General features: G+C 39.3%; 1 protein-coding gene across 11 annotated transcripts in view; it reads right to left on the bottom strand.

Moving 5' to 3' along the window:
- The window catches only part of FARS2 (phenylalanyl-tRNA synthetase 2, mitochondrial), a 254990-nt gene that overhangs the window by 97627 nt on the left and 138644 nt on the right, over positions 1–18719 (bottom strand). For all 11 annotated transcript variants that reach the window (XM_042806612.1, XM_042806609.1, XM_042806611.1 and 8 more), the window contains one exon: positions 9102–9262. In XM_042806612.1, the coding sequence (XP_042662546.1) occupies positions 9102–9262 (161 nt within the window). The remainder of the gene's footprint in view (positions 1–9101; positions 9263–18719) is intronic.

The following is an 18719-nucleotide window of genomic DNA, read 5'->3' on the forward strand; positions in this document are numbered from 1 at the left end:
CTTTGTACATATATATACACACACACACATCCTGCACCCACTCTAAACAAATTCCAACTGGAACAGTTGCATACAATGCAGAAAACTCTTAACATCCAGAAACAACAGCTCAAACGAGCTATTTTGCTTCAAGTCAATACCAGCAAGACCAAATCTGCTATTGGCATGTGACAACTTAACAGAAGTGAGCATGAGAATTTTTAAATATTCTAAGACTGTGAAAACAACCTAGAATTACTAAAAGTATTTTCAAGGAACATAGGTGAAGGAGAGGAAAAGAGCTATGCTTTTGCTAATGAGTATCAGGCTTCTCTGTACATCTGACTATTATCAAGGTGGCTGCTAGATAGATGACATGGATTTGCTTCACTCTTTGGTGCTCCAGCACACAACAGATGGAGATATTACGTAAGATAAAGAACACTAACTAATCTAAGTACAAAGGGCTATTGACATTTTTCCAAGTACAAGTGGAAGGGAATTAAACTATTGCAGATTTGTTCAGGTTCAATGGGAGGCCATCAGTAAGACTAGATTGCAGTGAGTGGGTGGAGGGATAGAAAGAGGGTGTATGCGAAAACCTGCATCACTGGTATTAGCTCAGAGGGTAGCAGCTGGATTGCTGGAAACCACATCCCCTGTCAGTGGTTATTTTTACCAAGAGTTTCAGCAATATACTCTCAGTGCAGCCTTAGTCATGGGCCTGGGTTCTAGCACACTGTTTCACAAATCCAGAATCATAATGTGGAGTCCAGTGATGGTTCCTGCCCCTAAAGGCTGATGTGCTAACTGTAAGACAAATGACAAGAAGCAGATGAAGGCTGGAGGTAGAGTCCACTGGAACCATGACATGAAATTTAGAAATAACAGACAGGTCTCTCAGCTCAGACATCTGCTGCCAGCTGTTTTGGTAGCATTGCAAGAAATCAGGAGTTTGTGAAGGAGAGGTTTGAAAGAGAACAGGAAAGTGGACGTCACAGAGCTCCTTCCCAGTGTGAGAAGCAATATCAGAGAAAACCCAAAATGCTCACGTGGGCATTTAACATGTGGGAAAAAAAATGTTGAAATCACTGTCCAGTTTGATGCAGGCCCCAGTTTCTGCATAAGGAGTAAGAGCTGCTAGGTGAGAACAGGCTATGAAGAGCTTTAACAGTGAAGAAAAGCAACATCCTTGACAAGCCACAGAAGGGATAACAAGAAAACATGCAAAGAAAACTCAGTTCTGCTGAGAAGAACCTGGGGGACAGTGACCAGACATGAGTGCACCCTGGCAGCAAAGAAGGCCAAGAGCATCCTGGGCTGTATCATCAGGAGCAGAGCCAGCAGATTACCCCTCTTTACTCAGTGCTCATTAGACTGCTTCTGGAGTACTTCAGCCACTTTTGGCTCCCTCAATACAGTAAAGACTTTGACAAACTGGAGCAATTTCAGCAATGGGCCACCAAGAAGATCTAGGGGCTGAAACACAGTTGCCCTGTGAGAAAAGGCTGAGGGACTTGGGTTTGTTGAGCCTGGAGAAGAGGCAGCTTCAGGGGAACCTAACAGGAACCTGCAAGTACATATAAGGAGGTCATCAACTCCCATGCATGATGGGAGCGTAAGAGGCAATGGACGTAAGTCATAACAAGAGAATTTCAGAATGGATATAAGAAAAAACTTTTTCACCATGAGGACAGTGAAGCAGTGGAGCAGGTTGTCCCAAAAGCTTGTGCAGTTTCCATCTTTGGAAATTTTCAAGATTCAACTTGATAATGTCCTGAGCAACCTGGGCTGACCTTAGAGCTGACCCTATTTTGAGATGGAGATGCGCCTAGAAATCTCCTGAGGTCCCTTCCAAACTGAATTAGTCTTAGATCCTAAGACTACAAAGATGAATGAAAGCAAAGGTAAGGATGTGGCAGGAGGATGAGACAGGGTACTCCTTTGATTCCCATACTGCTGTTCCTAGCACACTGAACTATATACAGGTAACACTCTTCAACACCTTCCCATATCTGCACTTCTGTACAATGTCAGACACAACCTCTCTTTTAAAAAAGAGATGGTGTCTGTGGAAGCAGTAGCTGTGGTAAGTACCCTCACTTAGGTTTTACTTGGGGAAATAAAAAGCTAATAATAGCCAGAGAAATAAAGCACTGAATGCGTTTGGAAGATTAATTACCTTGAAAGGCTGAGGACACAGGTTCAGTTGTGCTCCAGTGAAATTGTATGTGTGTCTGAGCATCTGTTTACTATATCATATGAGAGAAAAGCCACTATATTACTCGTTTGCAGTTCACTGGTATGTAAGCTGCTTATTTTTTTAGAACTGGACTTAAAACTCCACAAAATTAAATTAGGATAGGATAGCATTGGATATACCAGTTTTCATCACTCCTCTTCTGTTTTTGAAGGATGCCTGAGTTTTGGAGAGCTGCTATAACTGTTTCAATCATTGCTCTCAGACAACACATTCCTTGCTTTCAGCACCATCCCCCATCCCTAACCCAAGACTGATGATAATACTTTAAAGTGCAGAATTGCTTTGATGGCTTGTGGTCATAATTTTTGTGGTCATTCATACTTCTTGATTTTTCAAAAGGAGATCAAGGGTAGGTGTATACAGTACAAAGTCTGAGAAGACATTCTGCTTGATTTAGAAAAAGACTTTTGCAGTCTCAACAGTTTTTTGCCTTAAACCTACTCTACTTTTCTGCGTCTTCCTGCTTTGCTCCCCATCTTGTTTAAACCTTCTGTTTGCCCCCAGACTTTTTCATATTGCCCCCAATGCCCCAAGTACAGCTCTTTTTTCTTCTACCTTCCTCTTACTTTGTCTTATCTCAGTGATTTGGCATTTTTGTATCCAGTCTCATGTGACTGTCCATTCACTCCTCCTCGTAATTTCTGAGCCCCTATATCTTGTTTTCCTTCCCATGCCTTCAGCCAATTGTCTTTAGTTGACAATGGGAAATCACGTCCTGTTTACCCTCCAGACACTTGCTTGTTGACTTTCTTTATCCAAGTGTTGGTCAGTAAAACTAGCTTGGATTAAAGATTTTTCAAATGAAGTTTGTGGTTTGTCAGATTAAATTCTTACTGCTAGTAACAGCCATTTTAAAAGTTTCCTCTGCTTCAGCCCTGCAAGGCACTGATCACTCTCAGTTGGATCCCAGGAAGTATAAAGATCTCTCTGACCTGAAACTATTTAGGCATTTAGGTTATGTTTGACTGATCATGGAAACTATCCTATTGATTTAAATGGGACTATTCACGAGTTTAAAGCTCAGCATGTGTTTCAGTACTTTGCCTGATTGGGGCCAGAGGGCTCAGGTTCCTAGAGCTTCAGTACCAGCACTGGCTACAAACAGTACAAGATACTACATCCTGATGAGAGAAGACATGATGATCAAGTGATTTCTAATCCAATAGTGCAGCTTAGTGCAGCATCTCCACAATAAAGAAGATATTTTTGCCTTCTTTCTATGGCTATCCAACACTAAAAAAAGGAGTTTTGCAATGTTCTGCAGAATATACAGACAAACCTGAGATGATATACAGCACTGTAAAGGTTTTATTGACATTCATTTAAGATGATCTACGTAAGTCACTCTAAGAAATTCAACCTTCCCAAAGTCATGTCGATAAAATGTTTATGCTACACCATCATCTATTCTCTGTTGTACCTCTACATGCATACACGCACACATTATATATCTTCAATTACAGTAAAACTAATTAGACAATAAATCACAGTTGAGGCTGTACCTCATTTGTTCAGACATCCAAGTTAAATTTACATGCTAATGGTTGCGTATTTGCCTTTAATAGAAGCACTATTAGAAAGTAAACATAATAAATGAATAACCATTTAAGCATGGAGTTACCTAATCTTGATGAAAAATATCTGAAAATGTAGCAGCCAGTGAATCTATTTATTTTTTTACTGGAAAATAAAGCTAATCACAGACTAAGAAGACAAATATAAATTATATGGAATAGCATACTAATGATGGATCAGACAGACCTACACTGTGCAGTGAATATAATAAGATCAAACTGGTTGAAATGGCGGACTTACACATTAGATGCTCTCCTTCTCAAGCATGGAATAAAGGATATAGAGTAAGATGGTTTAATTTGAGGAAGTTTCCCCTTGGACCTGACAGTGCATTTTATTTTCAGCATCTTCTAAAGCTTCAGGACAAGCTATATGCCTCTCAGCAGCAATTGGGTATGTGCACAGGAAAGATGCACAGGGATGATGACTGCCTCAGAAAACTGAAAAGCGCACAGTAAAGTAAAAAAGTTGTACTGTGTAACTGTGTGAACAAGAGGACTCACATACATAGCAAATAGGGCAAACTGGGCTACTGGATAAATCCTTTGTCATCAGAATAGGGGCTTAATTTCTATGGCACACTGAGCAAAGGCAAATGGGAGTGGGTGAGGTCCAGCCTTTGCTATCTTGCACAGGAGAAAGATGAGTTCACTTCGATTTCCTTTCCCGTATAATGAATCACTTCTTTCCACACAACTACATTTTTCTGAAGATACACTCTTTCTCATCTCTGTTAACCTTGACTGTTCACTTTTCAAAGCAGAGAGTCTCCTAGTTTAGGGCCACATACACCATTCTGGCTACAGCTGTGCAGGAGGTGAGCAGTGACAATGCAAGCTGCTTGCCAATTCTCCTCACTCTACTGACAAAGGTTACTAGCCCCTCAGGTCTCCCAGCAGAGGTGCTCTAGGAGCTTTGTCTACCCTGACACCATCAGAATGATTCTGGTTAGAAAGTCTATTATTTTAAGTATTGAAGCTAACAGGTTATTATGAAGGAACGTAGTTTGGAGAGACTGCATGTGCCAGCAGATACAAGGAAGAAGCAGCCCCTGAAGCTGATGGAAGGGGGTGGTAAAAAGTAGGTGGTGCTAGGTTTATTGAAGATATTGCAGAATATTACAGATATTGCAGAAATGAGGAAAAAAAGAAGAAAGCTACTACCATAATCTCAGAGGGAGCCTGCAGTTTAGCTAGGAATCTGAGCCAGATCTCTCTGTATCAGTGTTTCCCTTAGCATAAAATAAGCATGCTTCTGCTTGACCTTAATCCAGGCCACAAGGCTCATCTCCAATTGATATAAATAATTATTTAAAACAACAGCAGCCACAGCTGCCAGCAGCATCAAATAAAAATGTGAGGAGAGAATGCATCAGCAGTCAATTGATATGACATGCCACTTGCTCGCCGCGGCAGTGAAATGATGGAGGTTCCAGGAACCATCCTGCCACCAAAGCCCATTCGTCTTAATCAACACCTCTGGGCACACCGCACTTCATCTGAACTGTGATTCCCTTCCTTCCGGAAATGTAATTTTATTTTTGTACCTTTTCTTGAAAGTTGTCAGCCCAGAGACAGGTCTGGTTTTTTTGTAAGAACGCTGGCTCAGCATGAAGCAGAAAGCGATTACATGCAACTATGCTCAGAGCCCTGACGAACACTGATGTAACACAGTGTACTAGACTGGATCCAAGCCATTTGTTTTATTACATTACACCTTGCAGGTGCTTAATCCTTCCTGCCCTGTTCCTCCTCAGCCTTTCATTTCACAGCCTGAGCAGAAGCCCTACACAAGTGATTGAAGGCAAGTTACCAGCCTCTGATCCCCCACACTGCTGCGACCTGTGTCAATTTATAGCTAGAGTGATTTGGTAATCCAAATCAATGCAATAATCTGATCTGTGGGGAGCAGCACTTTAACACTGCTGTGCTGAGTGGTCACAATGGTACAAGCACTGTCAGCTTTTCCCAGCAGCTTTTTGACCTACTGAAGCCTGCACATGTATATTGAACAACTGATGACACAGGGGAAAGTCTGACACATTCAGGCTGTTAAAAGGCACAAAACATACACTTTAAGTCCTAAGAAAATGTTCCAATTAAATTCCATTTTTGAACAAGAGTGTATATAGCCCAGCTTTTATTAAAGGTTACTGCTATGTAGTGTGTACTTCATATATTTGAAGAACATTTTAATGAACAGAAAGAAAAATATTTATGTTGGTGGATAATATTTAGATTATAAGAAAGGATGAGTGGAGTACCCAAAGGTTGAGAGGTCTATCTCTGTTAAGCACATGAAGAACGGACATTTACCCAGGCCTTCTGAGGCTGCAGGATTCAATTTGTGTAACAAAAGGCTCTCAAAACACCCAATCCCTCTTGGTTCAGTTCAGTCAGTCTGAAAAGTACTGCATGGCCTTGCATGCAGAAAATCTGAAACTTTTTTAATATCCACTGAGATTTCTTACAACATCAACACAGGAAGACAGACTAAAAGTTTTCTTTCAAATATGGTATGAATAAACCATGTGATTCATTAATTAAGACTCTTTAGAAAGTAGACAAGTGATGTAGGTCTGCTAACTTGGCTTTACAGCATACCTGAAAAATAACACAGAGTAGAAAGAAATTAAAACTGGCTTATTAAGTCCCATCACCCAAGATCTTATGGTAGCACTAAAGATTATTTCACGGTGTTCTCATTCAAATGGCCATTAACCCTTTAAAAAGCAATGCCAGTATATACAAGAAGCATGTACAGTACTGAGCTTGAAAAAGCTCAATGTAAGATACCAAATGAAAGCTGGATACGGACTTCCTTTTAAACAAAACTGCAAGCTCACCTCTAGTCTCTTATATCCAGAGACAGAGTTGAAAAATATAAACTAAGAATTAGGGAGAATTATTCTATGAAAACTGAAGATGGGGCAGCCAAGTAGGGGGTGTGTGTATGTGTTAAAAGGGAAAGGAAAAAAAAAAGGATAAAAGTAAAAAAAGAAAGAAGGTCCCTAAGAAGTACTTGATACCGGAACAAAAACTTGTTTCTAAAACATTGGCCATATCCTTTCTTTAGGAGAGAGAAAGAAAAGGTTGAAAATGATCCGTCTTTCCACCTCTGCTGCCCCTCTCTCATACCCCTCATTCCCCCACTCTGTATACTTTCCATTGGCCTATTTGTTGGGATATGACAACTGCCAACACAGTAATGTGATAAAGCAGTAGGTGACGGCCTGATAGTATTACTCCAGTCTTTCCCTTTGGTTCAAGTTAGAGCACAGCTGCATCTGACAACTTCTCTTCCTTGAAGTCCCCCACCTATTGCATCATACCTCCTGCTTCATCTTGTTACTTCAAAATGTATTCCAGCCATCAAGCCTCAACTTCCTGACTCTCTCTACAACACCAGTTCTGGGTTGTAGAACTTTTCTCCTTGTTCCAAGCTGAAACAATGCCAGCTGAAACCAATGCTGCTCAGCAAGAAGAAATGCTTAAAGATCTACCAAGACCTTGTCACTACTCTCCTCCTGATGACACAGTTACCCAGCAAAACAGTGCAAAATCATGTGTTCCTAGTGACTCCTGCTCAGCTAAGATTATCAAACAGCACTAGTTAAAAATAAATAAATAAGAACCAACCAACCAACCAAAAAACAACAAAAGATTTCTTTCACTTTTAGCTTCCTAGAAACTGTCCACAGTAATGTATGCTTCTGTCATCTTCAGACTGGTTTATTACACCCGACTTTATCTGAAGCTGAACATGAAAATAATACATAACTTAGAGAAGCCAAACACCCAGCCCTCTCTTTGGCTCATCTTCAATATCAGACCATATCATTCTGACAATCTGGGCCTTTCCCCAAAAACCCAATCTACTGCTAATATCAGTTCGAGGCTTGGATCCACAATTTCAAAGCAAGCAAGAAATCTCATCTTAGTTCGATCAGAGATTAGATTGCAATCTATAAACCAAGACACAATCTCTGTTCCTCAGGAGCAAAGCCAATCAGAAAGACATGGGCTGAAAAGGAGACTTCAGCACTTCTTATTGAAAAGGACAGCAAACTTTCTGCAGGAGATCGTGGAAACATACAGGCAGACCCACCTTCAGGAACAGTGGCAAAAACCTGTTTTCTTTCTGTAAGTGATAACTACAATCTGAACACCCTAACTTCAGTATCACCAAAAAAACCCCAACCCAAACCCAAAACAAAACAGAAAACCCAGACAAAACAAAACAAAACCTGACAAAAAAAAATAGCCCGCCCCCCAAACCTATCCAAACACTATTTTGAATTTTTGACCCTACGAGAGATACACCAGAATTGCCATGAATTAAAAAATGGATGCTACTACTGATTTGATGTGGAGACTGCTCACATATTATCTAAGCATTCTCACCACTGATTTCCCCTTTTATACTTTCAATTCTTAAAAAACATAATCAAGCTGTTCCCAAACAAAGCAATTAAAATGGTAAATGGCGGCAGCAAAAAAGTGTTTTGCTGTTTTAGCTCTTCAGACTGCATCAAGCATTTACACAGCTATGTCAGCTCCACTCCCCCGAAGACCAGGGATATCACCTGCCGTGAACCTTCCCATGCTCATGCTGAACAGTGTCACGGAAGTAGCATTTCCACTCAATCCAGTTATGCTCGGTTACTTTGCAACTATGAAAAGTAAGACAAGGTTGCTAACTACAAAAATTACCTGAGCAGAGGAGTTACAAAACAAATACAAGCTGAGCCTGCACTCTTCCCCCACTATCACCCGGAGGAAAGGGCTGACATACTGAACATGGTGAGGCATGTTCACAAAGCATTTTGCCAAAGTTTAACAATGCAACTCACACTGACTTCAGTGAATGTAGAGTGAAAACAATGGGAAAATTGGGAATGTGTTATTATATTTGAATGTTCAGCAACAATCACATTTTTATAACAAAACAGAATTAGGGACACAATTCAAGAACATACCCAAACCAGACACAGGCCTAAATCAGTCCTTATTCTGGATAAATTTAAAAGTTAAATAAATACTTAAGTATTACTCAGAACAGAAAGATTCACCAGGTATCAGCAGCAACTCACATTATCTGGTTGAAAAAAATATTACCATCAAAAGCTGGATTTTATTGCAGTATATCAGAGAATCATAACTGTAAAGCTGTTGCTTTAAAACCTAATCTGTTAATGGCAGAGAATTTTAATTATGTGTTATTCTCTTGGGCTACACACACTTCTTACTGACAGAAAATTATTATAATACATATATTATTTTACCTGGAATTTTATTTTTTGCCAAATGTGAGGCACAATAAACTGTTTCAAGAAGCGTTCATCTTCACTCCAGAACAGTCGGATGTCAGGGATATCGTACAGGATCATGGCCAGCCTCTCCAAACCCAAGCCAAATGCCCAGCCAATTTTATCCTGAGCACCAGCTGCAACAAACAAACAAGATAAAAATTCAAGAGCTTAAGTTCACAACGTGCAAAATTTTTGATAAAATGTTCATCTATTTACCAAGAAAAAAAAAGGTGAAGTGGCAAGACAGAAAAACCTACAAGTAACTGCCAAATGAAAGATCTAAAGGCTACAGGACAGATCCTACTTCCATCAAAAACTGCAGCAAGACTGGGCACATCACTGAGTCCAGGAACCAAAAGGAATAACAAAATAAAGCCGCACCGTTAGCAATTTGTGTCCAAAGTTTCAGATAGATTTTGAGAAAAGTTGCATAACACTATTCACTTCTTCCCTTTCCTGTCCTTAGAGCTGAGCACTTCCACACCTGACTCAGTTGTGTTTTATAAGACATGGAAACATTAATTTTCTGTTCAGAATATTTTACCTGGACTGACAGATCAGGGCAAACCTATGGAGCATTAATATCATTATCAACATGTGATAGGATCAAAATTGCCTCTTCCGAAGCATTTGGAAGAAACAGAGCAATGGGATGTGAGGTGCTGTTGTATCAGCGTCACACCTCCAACCAGCAAACTCCGGGGATTCTGCCCCTGGAAAAAGCCACTGCTCCCACTTACACAAGTCTCTTTTATGCAGCATTAAAAAGACAAGAATATTTCATACAGAAGAGCTGTACTGATATTAATGATGCAACATTTCTGTCAGGAAAGTAAATATTCATACATTCCTTCATTTACAGGGCAGGAGCACTGACTCGTTAAACAGAGATTTTTTTACCACCAGGAACCAACTCCATGTTTAGCCATCATCCTACTGATTTTGAGATAAACTGAGGGCCCAGCAGCTCTGGCAAAGGATCAGAGCTTTTTAAAACTTAAACAAATGCCTAAATAAACACACGTATGCTGAAAGGATGTGTGCATGTGTGACAGATTTGACTCTTCAGCAGCAGCACTGGCAGTCTGCTCCTGAGCCGTATAATATCACTGTACTTTTCACAGCTACCCATGCTAGACCGAGGCCATACCTGCCTCCCCCAGTGTTAATTTAAACTCTGATTTTTTTGGAGACTTTGAACTCGGCAGCTTCCCCACCATCATGCAGGAGGCTGGAGGCAGAAGTCTACTTTCTGACCCCTGTCTCTGCTATCAAAAAGAAGACAGTTATTTGGGCACTGATGACATCCTGAGGTATTTTCAATGCTGAGACAAAACAGTCCAGAGCCCTGTTTAAATAGAGGCAGGCATAATGAGCTTGGGAAAAGAGACACATTCAAATGATTTTTTTAATTCATTTGAACCTGCCTATTTACCTGGAATATCAGGTCCTCAGCAGAACCTCTCCATGCCTCATCTGCAACCTCAGCACTATTGCACTGCCCCAAGAATTTGGTCAACTCCATAAGAGTACTTCCCAGAGGCGTCTGGATACTCTGCCGTGTCCCTTCTCATGCACTCATAGGCAAGATATTGCACTTTCTGACCTTTGAAAGCAGACAGTTTATCAGCTGAATTGTGGAAGTCCTAAGAAATAGAGGACTGGGTGAGAACTCAAAAGTTACCTCAAGGCAGATCTGCTCAAACGAACATGCTTAAACCAACGAACAGACTTTGAGCTAACCTGCCCTTGCAAACCTACAATCCATGCTACATTAGATGAAGAACTGAATGATTTGCTACTGTTGATTGAGTTATTTTTAGAGAAAGAATAGTGACTACACAGAATGTATTGAAATTTGTGTTTGGGAAAGATTTTAAGCTTTGACTTTAAGCATAAGCCATAAACTGGTTTTTGTTGTTGTTTTTTGTTTGTTGTTGTTGGGGTTTTTTGTTTTTCCAAGTTGAAAGTACTATTTCTCTCCATACTCTAGTATATAAAAGTAATTATATTTTTACGGCTATGAAGAAGGGAAGATAATTCATTGCAATGTTGTTGTTTCCCCAAACTTTCAGCTTGTCTGTCTTAGATCATCAACTCCTGCCTTGGTAACAAAACTCCTATTAATTTCAAAAGTACCATACTTTCATATACGTATGGATACTTCTGTAGACTGATTAACACAATCCACGCCCTCCTCCAGAGGTAAAGTAGAGCACCTGGAACAGTATCAGTGAGGGTTCTGAACAGCCACTGCTTAATCTCAACAGAGGCATTAAACCTGAAATCTAAAGATGCCAGGTTAAGCATCAGTGTTAATTAATTCACTGATGCACATTTAAGTATACATGATAGGGGGTGACGATCCTCCTTCTCTGCATTACTGATGATTACTGGTAGACTGGACAGGGTAAAAAAAAAAGGGTATGACAGAAGATGTGCAGAATGGCTGTATATTCTGATAAGCACAGCTTTACATTTAAGATTTGTGGGGTTGTAATATTTTTATATAAGAACTGTTCTCACTGTAACCCTTTTTTCCTCACATTTAGCACCTAATTGATATGCTATGCGCTTTAATTCGCAATGAATCAATTAATGTTTTGATTTTATATCAACAATTTTTTTTTTTTTTCTGTTGGATTTTATTTTAGAAGGACTGGGACACATCTCAGGTTTCTGCACTATGAAGCAGATAAAAAATCCTTCACCAAGCTATCTGCCTAGCAGCTCAGAGCACTGTCATCTAAGCTATGAATTAACACCTAACCACAGAACTTGACTTTTGGATGAAACTTGTGTAATTATCAGCCTTCAGACAACAGACTTCTCAAGTGTCTGCAAAGCCATATCAGTGAAAAATTCCCTCTAATCATGGGGGGGGGGACGGGACAGGGGGATGGGGAGGGGGCAGCATGAAAATGGAAAATTCAGATAATTAGAATTCTTCCTGAAATCAGTACTGGCAAATCTCCACTGCCCTCTGTATCTTCAGTTACCGTGTCTCTGATCTCTTCTCCAACTTCCTATTTGTAAAGCTCCAAATCAATGTAGCATTGACTTAAAGCATCTGAAGAACTAACCTTGGGGTACTCAACAAGACTAAAGCATGCTTCTAAACATATTTCTGAATGGAAATGACCAGGTGGCTTAGAAGTTAAATGTGCAGCTAACGACCCTGTTGAATGAGAGAACAACCCAAAGCTTTTCACAGCACATATGTATGTTTAAATACACTGAATTTTGGCAAGTAGTATGCAAAGAAGTCAAGTGAATGTGAGTCAACAAACACAGAATAGCTTTAACTGTGGCAAAAACCAGGTCGAGGTTCTCACAAGGAGACCTGGCCAAAGCAGGAGATTCCAGGGACCTGGTGGCACAATCATAGCAGCACCGTTTGAAATGACACAGCCCAATGGATAAAGCTTTCCTGACATACGAGCTTTTCCCAGATGGCCCTCAAAGGTTTGTATGCTGCCAGGCTCCTGCTGCCTCACATGAAAAACTTGACTACCCACCAGAAGAAAATTGCTGGAAGCTTTGCATGCCAGGTAGCCAAAGATGGAAAAGGAAAGGATAAAACGGTATGACTGGCATCCCACACTGGGGGCTGAGACAGTCCAATCTGACTCCAGAAGGTTGCATCTTCACAGCTGTGTCTTACAAGGCAGCTCAAGAGTCCTTATCTCCCTTGAGAAGTCATATCTATCTGTCTTGGTCTTATGCTTTGAGCCCAGATGAATCAGTTTACACTTAAATGTAAACCAGTCAAGCCATTCAAAAAAACCCTTGTTAAATTAAAGCTAAATTTGGTCAGCCAGGATGGGAAGCTTCGTAATTACTCACAGAGGTATATATAATGACCTGCCAGAACTCATGGATTATATCCCACTGAATCCTCAGAAATACTCAGAGACAGAAAAGTTTACCTTCTCAAGGAGTGTGAGGCAAGACATTCTGCACCACTCAAGATTTTTAAGACATACTTTGCAATGTAGTGTTAGGAATAGGTTGACAAAACTTTTTTGTTATTCACTTCAGTCCCATTATTTTTATATCTATGTTGGCTTTTATTTAACAATTTTCACTACTCCTGTAAAACTGCCAATAAAGAAATCTTTCTTTCAATAGAGCCTAAATTGGGTCTTCAAATTGTTATACTCAGCAGTTACTGAGAAGTGAAAGAAATTAAATTTTGATCTTGGATTGAGGCAAAGTCAGGAGTATACAACAGCCTGCATACAAGGTATTCTTCACAAAATGTCCAAAAATGAATATACCTAAAATGCGTGTAGCTGAAAGCTGGGATGAATTCCAGAAGCAAAGACCTGAATTTGATCTCCCGCTTCCAGTCCAAACCATGGCTGTTAATGGAGCAAATTCAGGAACAAAAATGGTGGGAAGAGGGGTGAACAGATTTTCAAGGATACACAGACTATACACATCATGTTTTATAAAACATATCAGTGCTTTAAAAGTAGAAAGTAAGTTCTAGACATAATGAACGTGTGACAACACAAAACATCAGAAATTCCTGAAACAAAGACCTACACCCACATTTGAGCTCTATGTGATTAATGGACAGCCTATGAACAAGGCTTTGAAAAACTGCTTCTGCAAAATAAATGTTTACTTATTGCTAGAGACTACAAATGCATATTCTACATGAGGGCCCCAGCTATGAGGTAAACCATGTTTACCCAAGCTAAAAATAAGCTATTTTAAATTAATTCCTACTTCAGATAAAACTCCTGTATGTTGGGAGTCAAAGGCTTTACATGGAAAAAAAAAAATCCTAAGGTGTCAGTCTAATACAGAAGAGCTTCTGAAAGTACAAGGTCAGGTGACTAGGAGGCTAAGCAACTGAGGCCAAAAAGCTTACTGAAGTTTCCTTCTGAACTGCTCTCTTCAGTGAAAGCAAAAATCAAAACTGTCATATTATTATTCTCTAACTCTCTTAAATTGATGCATTCAGGCTCCTGCGTGCAATTCAGTTTAAATTACCTCCTAAAATAAGGACTTGGCTTTCAGACTGTGCATGCTAAGTAAGCCGCTCCTCAAGAACTCAAGAAAAGAAGTAAACATTCAGTTATACTTATTCTGTGGAAAAAGAACTTATCTTTCTAAATCTCACATGTGGAATAATTTTCTAACAATAATAGTCACTTTGAGACCACAGCTTTGTCTCCTGGGTCACACCCATCTGTTCTGTTTGCTCCACTTGAAAACTAAGCAAAAGAACTTTAAAGACTTTGATTGAGTTTTTAATATGTATGTTTATTTTTGTACCATAATCAAAATAGCTGGGTACATACTAAAGGAGCAGCCTATTTTAAAAATTTCTACCTAGAGAAGCCATCCACCAGATTCAACTTTAAGATGTAATTAACATGCTTTCTACCATTTTACCAAAATTTCACCAGGCCAAATAGCTGGGGGGAAAATGATTCTGATAGGGAGAAATGGATGACCAGAGCAGAAGGGGACAGAAAAACTAGATTAGCAAGAAGAGAAAAGAGCAAACCAAAGCAACAATATAGAGGAACTTCACTATTTTTTCCCCACCTCAGACTCATACTTTTGGTTTCCAATTTTTTTATCTTTCTGCTTCTGAAGTTATGAATTCCTCAGTCCTTCTCCCCTGCCCCTTTCCATCTTCCTATCTTTGCCCAAGTCCACTTCTCCCATTCCCACAAGCCCTCCTAAGCATTCACAACAAAATCAATGATGAAATTGCCATTAAACAGAATCTTGCTTAAAACTTCAGGTATTTTTTCAAAGTTCATAACCATACACTGCAATAACATTCAACCTTTCAAATTATGGAAGATGAAGTATCCACTTAACTCCCAAGAGCAATACAAGATAATAGACATTAACTACGAACACTTTTATGGTATGTGGTCTTTCTTTTGCTCTACTTCAGCTTATGTATCTGAACAAACAGCTTGCTTAGTTTTTGAGTTTTTTTTTCCTTTACTCCTGCATATCTCAAGACTGGATATTCTTTATGGAGGACAGTGCAATTTGCTGTCCTAATTTATGTCACAGAGCAAAAAATGAATTGACTCCTTGGGTCTATCTCCCTTGGCTCTGCCTGTGTACTCCAGTACTGTTATTTTTGCTCTGTGTACGTAAAAGCAAACTCCAATTCCTTTCATAACGCTTTGTTCATTCAGGCAAAGTTGGATTTTGCGGGTTTGGGTCTTTTAATATATTTTAATACTGTTAAATCTCCCAAAACATCGGGGCCTACAAACCTACATAGATTTGAAAAAATAAAAGCTATACAGATATACATGAGGGTGTGACACTTGGCAGAAAGACTGAGTTTACAGTACAGTTCAAAAATTTAGTTATGAATCTCATTTTTTCAGGGGTATAAGTATAGATAGAAAGATTCAGTTGACTGTTCAGTGTCTTATGAAATAGTCTTTTTTTCAAGAACAACAGGCAGAGCAAGGAACAAGAACACAAAGACCATCGCAATGTGATACAACGTTCAAGAGATTAAGACATCCTCAAAAGATACAGAAGGAGCAGTTTATGTATCATAGCACAGGACACTATTCTCATCTGTTTGATATTCCCATTCAAAAATCAGAACAGCTAGAACAGCTGTATGTATTAAAAGGTTAAAAACTGTGTTCAGCTGATAGCAGCACAGTCTCATGACTACTCTGAAAGCCTGACACTGAACAATAAATTCAACTTTTACACACGGGGACTGACACCACATTTTGTGTTTCTACAGCACCTACCATAAAGAAGCCTTGGGCTCATGACTGGATTTCCTTGGCTCTACAATATATAAAAATAATAGACAGATAAGGTTTATGGTTTAACAACTACACTCTTCTTCCACAAACTCATTCTTTGGAATAAACTCATGAAAAGCCTCATGATCACATAGACATCACTTGCCTTATAACTGGGGTTGGGATAATAGTCCTTCCTTTCCTAGAATGATTTAGGTAAGACACGTAATAAATGTAAAATATTGAATTTAAAAATCTTTCTGTCAATAGACAAAATCTGTTCAGCATTCTGATGGTAAAGCTATAAAAAGTCTTCATACTGAAGTGCAGCATATATACTCCAACACAATGAACTCCAATATAATCCCACTACAATGTTTCATAGCAGTTCTGATAAGATTCCAAGTACATACAATTAATTTATTTCCAAAAATCACAACATGAAAGGTCCAGATGTACCTAAATGTATTGTCATATAGCTTAGGCTGGAAAAATCTTTGTTCAGAAGCACTACTCCTAGTTTTCCTTTCTTCTTACTAGAGAACTACTCCACCAGCCCTGTGCTACAACAGGCATTTCTCACTTTTGCTCACAAACGGCTCTTCAAAGTGTGACTGGCTTCCCAAGCCATGCTTGCTTATTGATTTCCCATCTGAAAAAATTCAACCATTGCATGTTCCTGAACAAAGTAATTTTTATCAACAGGTCTGCTATTCATTTGCATGGATATGTTTTAAATATAGAATTACAGGAAGTAAGTGCTATGTATGAGAGACACTACCAAGTGGGGTTTGCAGACAATGTCACAAAAGGACCCTCTTGCATTTCTCCCTACACTGCTCCCGCGTATAGTGTTTCCAGTGGGTGTTTGTCAACCTGGCCACCTGCAAGTACCTTTATCTGCACCTGTAACATACGTATGGATGCTCAACTAGTCTCCAGGTACATTTTGTAAGCACAGGCATGCATAAAAGGCATGCATGACAGTAAAAGTATACAGCTGTAGCACTGAAGGACACCTCAGGAAACTCAATTCTGTGCCTGAGGAAAAGGTATAGTGAGCCGTGCCCTGCTCGTCTGCCTGGGCCTAAAATCTCCTCCATTTCCTCTCTCATGCTCATGTTTCCAGGAACACTAAGATGGAACAAAACCTGAACTTACAAATTAGTTTCTTTAGCTTGTAGTTCACTGCTTGACTTTATGTGGCCACGACCCTTTGAACAGCACCACTTGGAAAGGACTTGAGCTCTGTCTAACTCCTTGTCTGCTCAGTGATGCTGTGGAATGGCACTACCATGCCCAGTGCTCTTCTAGGGCAGGAACTGAAGGGTTTCACTCAAGGCGAGATCCTTCTCCCTCCTGTTCAGTTCATGTTTTGAAATCATACCTGGTCATTAACAACTCGATGGCTATTAACATACTCTCTTTGGTTCTGGGGAGGCTTCCAAGTGGAAGCAGAGATGTCTGCAAGAAGATGCTGAGCAGAAGCATAATTCTGGGGGACACTGTTGGCTACTACACATTGCTAGGTATCTGGTCTCATCCAGTCCCTTCAACTCAACTGTAAATGGGAAGAGAGAATCACAAATAATTATTCCCTCTATCATAAGATATGTACAGATAAAACACCTTTTAGACAGGTAAATCACATTATGTGAATTTGACCCTATGTGTCCATTTCAGATTCAGTTTTTATCATTAAATAAGCATTCCTGTATAATAACAAGAAAGAGAACAAAAATCTTTCATCTCAGAGTAATCACCTCACATTCACTTCTCCTTTGGACTTCTTTCTCAGATTTCTTTTAATTAGTTTCATCATTCCTAGTAAACTCTTTTGTGATTTAGGAACTCATATGACACAAAACCAATGGAAATTATGTTTTGAATACTCTCCTGTCCTTATCTCCCTCTTCCTGCACTGCACAAAGTGCCTATAGACACTATTTAAAAATTTATGATTTATTCCATTTATTTCGAATCATCTTATTCACCAGTAATACTACAGGATCACAGCCAGACCTCCATACCCTTCTTGCTTATGAGTAGAACATTGAAGTTATTGACTATTCTTAAAATTAACCCACCATCTCCATATGAAGCAGGTGACAAAAAATATTGAAGAGGAAGTAATTGTTCCTTAATGTTCAAAATGACTCTTTTTCCTCTACTTTCCAATTTATATGAAATCCCTGAGATCCGGCAGTAGAGTGTTTATTTCTGAAAAACAATGATTTCTTAAAAGTGACATAAGTTGTGTTACAATTTGGCATAAAGCAGTCGAAGGAGTTTCACACAATACAGTATTACCAGCTTCTACACTACCTCAAGTTGGAAGAAATGTAACATTGTGAAGTCCCATATGAACTATACAAGAAAATCTTAGGAAAAGACACAAGGAGAGGTTTTGCTTGAAGTCCTTGAAATAATTTGTGGAAGTACCTTAGCTGTACATTTTGCAGAGGCTTCTTGCCCACTCTTGCCATGCAGCTGACAAAGCACGTAAAAGATGATGGAAACAGATGCACAAGCAATAAAATGTACAAGTGAAGCAGATTATACTCTGCAATTCTCTCTAGCAAAATGGCATGATTACAACAACCCTACAGTAAATGAAATCAATAGAAAAGGAAAAGAAATCCTACAAGAACTTTCTTTTCCCTCAGGAACTAATATCTTGGCAAGACATCACTGCTATTTTATACGCTCAAAACTAAATTTATATGTAGTCTTTCAATGTACACTTTTAAATCCCCCTTTTATGCTATCTATCTCTAATGACATTTCCTAGCAAAGTGTATCAATAGAAAAATCTACCATTTTACATGCAAGG

The sequence above is a fragment of the Tyto alba genome, unplaced genomic scaffold, assembly GCF_018691265.1.
Source record: "Tyto alba isolate M040663 unplaced genomic scaffold, T.alba_DEE_v4.0 Super-Scaffold_48, whole genome shotgun sequence".
NCBI classification, from domain to species: domain Eukaryota; kingdom Metazoa; phylum Chordata; class Aves; order Strigiformes; family Tytonidae; genus Tyto; species Tyto alba.